The sequence below is a fragment of the Olea europaea genome, unplaced genomic scaffold (genome assembly GCF_002742605.1).
Source record: "Olea europaea var. sylvestris unplaced genomic scaffold, O_europaea_v1 scaffold1348, whole genome shotgun sequence".
Classification (NCBI taxonomy): Eukaryota; Viridiplantae; Streptophyta; class Magnoliopsida; order Lamiales; family Oleaceae; genus Olea; species Olea europaea.
In genome coordinates this window covers 112,459-118,750 of record NW_019230973.1, presented here as the reverse complement: position 1 = coordinate 118,750, position 6,292 = coordinate 112,459, and the positions used below count along the sequence as shown (strand labels likewise).

Sequence of the window (6,292 nt, the reverse complement as noted above, 5' to 3'; positions counted from 1 at the left end):
TTCACATACATCATACTTTTTCTTTGCTTACAGAAAACATGCAAATATTTAAACTTTCATATCACGCAATTCCCTTTAAGCCCTTAGCTTTTGCCCAAGTTCATTACATATCTTTAAATAACACATCTCTAAATCATGTCAAAGCATCATAACATAAACATAATCATTAACTTTAAACATGAACATACCTGGGCCATAGGATGAGATTGATGGATGGATGCACGATGCCATGGAATACCTTAAACTTTTCATTTTCCTTTTGTTTTTAAAAAAAAACATACTTGGTCTACAAAATCGGCTAAACCTTGTTCTGATACCACGCTGTAACGCCCTGACCCCTAGTGGATCGGAATGCTACTTACTTTACTTAGCTTAACCGGTGGTTTAGTAACAATTGCATACGTTTTAGCGAAAGCTTACATCTTTGGATAATAATTTAAATAACAATACTTCAAATACTTTAAACAAAAATACTGAATCATTTTTCAAAACGAAAAATGTAATTTATTTGAAGAAAACATAACTTGTTCTCGCATTCTGCGTTATTCAAAACTTTAAAGAAATAACATTGGAAAACATTTCATAAAAATAAATCCAAATCACTTATTCATCGGATTTCCATGGGCTCGTTGCATGACTCTCCATCTTCTCCTCCATCTATGCCCGAGGTAGAATTCCTTCAATCTGTAGAGATGGGATTAAACCCGTGAGTTGAAAAACTCAATAGGTGTCATAGGTGCATTCGTGATCAAGCTATACATTTCAAAACATTAACTTTATAACTTTTCATACATGCCATACCCGGAGGCACCATTTGACATGAAGGGGTATGCCGTACCCGAGGGCACCATTTGACATACGAACATTTCTTCAACATAGAGGGGTATGCCGTACCGGAGTACCATTTGACATACAAACATTAACATGAATCAAAACCTATAACCTAACACGATTAAACACATTGTACCTCTGCCTACCTTGATTGATGCTTTTGAAACTTTGAAAACTTGGATTGAAAACTTTGATGAAATTTGGACGTTGAAAGAAATGCACTCCTTGGATGTTTGAAAACCGTTGAGAATTAATGTTTGAAAATACTTCTTAAACTTCTAGGAAAAATAGTTTTCCTCCCTCTCTTTTTCTCTCTTGGAAACTCTTTCTTTAGTATGTAAAAGCTCTTGCTTTTGGTGTGAGAAAAATGAGTGAAATGAGGTCTCTATTTATAGGTAAATATCCCATAACTTAAAGTAAATGAATAGTCAAATTTCATTTAAGGGAGAAAACATGAGTGCCATTTAAGTTTGAGGTTAAATGTTTCAATTTAGTGGGGTTTTTATTGCCAAAAATGTGGGTGGCCTTTTGAGAAAATAATTAATGAAAATAAATATTTAAATTCTAGAGAAAAACGAGAATTTTCATTTTAGGCAGTTTCGGTCGACCGGTTGTAGTCCGGTTGACACTACACAGCTTTCAGTGTTTCTATCATAACTTCTTGTCCCGATATCCGATTGAGGTAATTCAAAGTGCATTGGAAATCCAACTCAAAGAGCTACAACTTTTATTGAGATGTTATTTTCCAAATCGAATTTTTTCTATGTTGAAAATGGGTCTCAAATGAGACTAAAAATCTAAAGTATACTTTAGTCATCCAATATTCATGTCTTAGTGCCACTAAGGTGTCTAGAATTATTTGGGGTTCTACAAAATCTGTGTCCATTGTGTTTCCAAAGGTTGTACCTTGATTAATTGTTGGCAGATTTATTGTTAAATTTACGCTTTCAGCATTGCCTCCATCCCATTGATATGAAAAGTACAACTCATCAGGATAAATCTGTGAAGCTTCAGTCTCCACCCTTCGAAAGTTAGAATTAAATTCCATGATTAAATCTGAATTCTCAGAATGGAAAAATTTATTCCCCATATGGTTTGGAGCAGAATGGAATAAGTCATTTTCCACATATTCTATAGCATGCAGTTGAGAATCAGTTGTCTGTAAAATCTCCAGGGAAGTGAAGAAAATGGTGGGATGATTATGATTTTCATCAATGTTAAAGCTATAGGTATTCTCAGAGCTCCCTTCAGCTGGATTCATTGGTTGACAACGATCGACTGGAATTGAATTGATGGACTGATTGTTTTCAAACATTTCTTGGTAATTTCTGGGACTCGGTGTGCAAGCCATGTTCGGGACGCATCATGGCCATGACAAGGACGGAGCCTAATTTTCAGGCAATTTTGGGCAGTTTTTGGGATACGATGTGCAAGCCATGTCCAGGATGCGGCAAGGACGCATCTTGACTTTTAGGTATTTTTAGACAGTTTCTGAAACGCGGTATACAGGCAATGTCTGGGATACGTCTTTGCCGCGATAGGGATGCAGCCGGTTTCCAGGCATTTCTAGGCAGTTTCTGGGACATGGTGTGCTGGCCATGTCAAGGATGCTGTAGGGACACATCCTGATTTTCACGTATTTCTAGGTAATTTCTTTGACCTAGTTGCAGGCAATTTTTGGGATGCATTGGGTATGCTGTAGGGATGCAGCCTCATTTCCAGGCATTTCTCAGCAGTTTTGGGGACACGATGTGCAGGCCTTGTCTAGGACACGGTAGGGATGCAGCTTGATCTTCAGGCATTTATAGGCAGTTTCTGAAACACAATGTTCAAGCCATGATAGGACGCATCAGGGCAACGCAAGGATGCAGCCTGATTTTCAAGCATTCCTGGGATGTTTTTGGGTACGGTGTACAGGCTGCCTTCGGGACGCGTCCTGGCCGCTGTGGGGACGCAGCCTACTTTTCAAGCATTTCTTGGCAATTTCTAGGACTCGATGTGTAGGCCATGTCTGGGACGCGTCGTGGTCAAGGCAGCAACGGAGCCTGATTTTCAGGCAATTTTGGGCAGTTTCATGGACACGGTGTGCAGGCCATGTCCAGGATGCGGCAGGGATGTATCTAGAATTTCAGTTATTTTTAGGCAATTTCTGGAACACGATGTACAGGTAATGTCTGGGATGCATCTGGTGCATGGTAGGGATGCAGCCTCGTTTTCAAGCAATTTTCGGGACACGGTGTGTAGGCTATGTCTAGGATGCTATAGGGGCACATCTTGATTTTCACATTTTTCTATGTAGTTTCTTGGACACGGTGTCCAGGCAATGTTCGGGACTTGTCTTGGCTGCGACAGGGATGCAGCCTAAATAGGGGGATGCACAACAACTGTAGGGGAAGGAGAAGGAACCGTAGTACACTTATCATAAGAATGGCCCAAGTGTTTAGAAGAGAAGCAAAAAAATCGGCCGCTTCTATTAAATATTTGTCTACCAAAAGCCATGATTTTCGACGAGCCCAATCCAAACCCTCTCGAGCAACTTATGCCCCAAATTTACCTCAATACACAACCTTGCCTTACTAGGGCGTCTCAAGTGGGAGGTGGCCTCATCGAGGTTTAGGGCTTACGGTTTAGGGTTTAGGGTTTTTTGGGCCTGAATTTCCCTTTAATAACAAAGCAACGGAACTCAATTTTACAGATATTTGTAAAGTCATAGAGTGTTTAACTAAGGTAAAACACAATAATTATAGGATAATAAATAGTAACTAGATTAGAATAAGCCATTGTATGGACTTAATTAAGGAGGCAGCTGAGAAGATGATACCATATCCATCAAATCCGTGTCCATTGTGCTTCTAAAGGTTGTACCTTGATCAATTGTTGGCAGATTTGTTGTTAAATTTTCGTTTCCAGCATTGTCTCCGTCCCATTGATATGAAAAGTACAACTCATCAGGATAAATCTGTGAAGCTTCAGTCTCCAAGCTTTGAAAGTTAGAATTTAATTCCATGATTAATTCTGAATTCTCATAAGGGAAAAATTTATTTCCCATAGGGTTTGAAGCAGAATGGAATAAGTCATTTTCCACATATTCTACAGCAGGCAGTTGAGAATTAGTTGTCTGTAAAATCTCCAGGGAAGTGAAGAAAATGGTGGGATGATTATAATTTTCATCAATGTTGAAGCTATAAGTACTCTCAGATGTCCGTTGAGCTGGATTCATTGGTTGACAGAATTGAATCGATGGACTGATTGTTTTCAAACGGGGTTTTCATGAAATCCATTTCGTCATTGCATGATTCAAAACTGAAAAATGGTGTAGAGTCTTCATCATCAGAGAGTGGTGTGCTGACATTGGACGAATTTGCTGCAGTGGTAGTGGTACCAGAATTTGAGTTAGTGGAGGTGGAACCATTACTGAAATACTTTTTTATGATGTAATCTTATAATATTGTTAACTGTCTTCTATCTCCTTTTACTTTTTTTATCTTTCTCCTTGAAATCTACCTCCTTTTTGTGGCATTCCAATGATTCTTTATTGAATTTTTAGTTCTTCCAGGAATGTACTTAGCTATCTCTAGCCATCGATTTCCAAGTCTTTCATGTGCTTGAATTAACCGTCTCTCTTCATCTTCAGTCCAAACGTCCTTCTTGATAAGAAGATGCAAATGATTATTCCATCGCTCGCGACACTATTTTCCCACTCTACCAACCATTTCTTCAGCTATTACAACCCATTTCCTCAATCCAAATTGATATACTAAGCTAATCAGTCTCCTATTTTCTTCGTCTATCCACTGGCCTTTTATCTGATATCGAGAAGAAGAACTATTCTCTCTCTTCTCCTTCCGATCAGGATTGACAAGTTCAGGTATCACATTTATTGAAAGAATTTCACCCGAAGTTCATTTTTAATGTTGAAGTCCTTCCATGAAGCTTGGCTCTCTGGTCGTGTAATTACTGGTTGTGCCATTTGAAGAAAAATTCGAAAACTAATTTACTTCATTAGAAGGAAAATGGTCTAGGGTTTAGGGTCCAGGATTCAGGGTCCAAAGCTTAGGGCTTACAGTTTAGGGCTTGGGCTTTAGGTTTTCTGGGACACGGTGTGCAGGACATGTCCAGGACGCAGACTTATTTTTAGGCATTTCTAATCAGTTTCTAGGACATGGTGTTCAGGCCTTATCCGAGACGCGTCTGAGTCGCGGACATAATCTGATTTTTAGGCATTTCTAAGCAGTTTATGGGCACGATGTGTAGGCCATGTCTGAGAGGCATCTTGGCCACGAACGCAATCTGATTTTCAGGCATTTCTAGGCAGTCTAAGGGCACGATGTGCAGGCAATGTTCGGGATGCTTCCTGACCACGTTCGGGGCTCAATCAGATTTTTAAACAAATGAAGAAAGCATGGTGTGCAGGCCATGTTAGGGGCGTAGACATGTTCCCAGGCATTTTGGGTAGTTTTTGGGACATGGTGTGTAGGCCAAATTCGGGACAAGTCATGGCCACCGATGGGACGCAGCCTTATTTTCAGGCATTTTTTGATAGTTTTTGGGCATTGTGTGCAGGCCATGTTCGGGACGCATTCTAGATGTGACATGGACATAGCTTGATTTTCAGGTATTTCTAAGCAGTTTCTACGTCATCGTGTGCAGGCTATGTTCAGAACGCAACCGAGACACGATAGGGACGAAGCCTGATTTTTAGGTATTTTAGGGCAGTTTTTGGACACGGTGAGCAGACCATGTTCGAGATGCGTCCTAATTGTGGTAGGAACGCAACCTGATTTCCAGGCATTTTTAGGCAGTTTCTAGGACACGGTGTGCAGGTAATGTCGAAGATGCGGCAGGGACGCAGCCTGATTTTCATGCTATTCTAAGCGACTTCTAGGACGAGGTGTGCAGGCCATGTTCGGGACTCGTCTGGGCTATGATAGGGATGCAGCCTTATTTCCAGGTATTTCTACGCAGTTTCTGGGACACGGTGTGCAAGCCATGTCCTGGCCGCGGTAGGGACGCTGCTTGATTTTCTGGAATTTCTAGATAGTTTCTGGGTCACAGTGTGTAAGCCATGTCCAGGATACGGTAGGGATGTATCCATGTTTTCGGGTATTTCTAGACACTTTTCTGGTACACAGTGCTCAGGCAATGTACAGGACGCGTCTGGGCCGCGACAGGGATGCAACCTAATTTTCAACCATTTCTAGGCAATTTCTGGTACACAGTGTACAAGCCACGTCCACCATGCATCAAGGACGTAGCCTGATTTTTAGGTATTTCTAGGCAATCTCTGGAATACGGCAGGACACAGCTTGATTTTCAGGTATTTTTGGGAAGTTTTGGGCACGGTGTGCAAGCCACGTCTGGGACGTGTCCTGACCACGGTGGGAACGCCGCCTGATTTTTAGGCATTTGTACGTAGTTTGTGGGCACGGTGTGCAGGCCATGTCCAGAACGCGTCCTAGTC

At 41.0% G+C, this 6,292-nt stretch overlaps 1 protein-coding gene across 1 annotated transcript; it reads right to left on the bottom strand.

Annotated features, from left to right (window-relative positions):
• Nucleotides 1-3,625: 3,625 nt before the first annotated feature.
• Nucleotides 3,626-4,801, bottom strand: LOC111375199 (myb-related protein A-like). Its single transcript, XM_022998001.1, has 5 exons — nt 4,727-4,801; nt 4,542-4,673; nt 4,336-4,475; nt 4,136-4,245; nt 3,626-4,041 (listed from the first exon to the last, which is right to left on the bottom strand). The coding sequence occupies exons 1-5, from the start codon at nt 4,799-4,801 to the stop codon at nt 3,626-3,628; spliced, it is 873 nt and encodes a 290-aa protein (XP_022853769.1).
• Nucleotides 4,802-6,292: the final 1,491 nt, after the last annotated feature.

Coding starts and splice junctions, on each gene's coding strand:
- LOC111375199 (XM_022998001.1), bottom strand. CDS start 4,801: ATGGCACAACCAGTAATTACACGACCAGAGAGCCAAGCTTCATGGAAG. Junction 4,246..4,335: donor TGGAATGCCACAAAAAGGAG/GTAGATTTCAAG, acceptor AAAGTATTTCAG/TAATGGTTCCACCTCCACTA. Junction 4,042..4,135: donor AGACTCTACACCATTTTTCA/GTTTTGAATCAT, acceptor CAATGAATCCAG/CTCAACGGACATCTGAGAGT.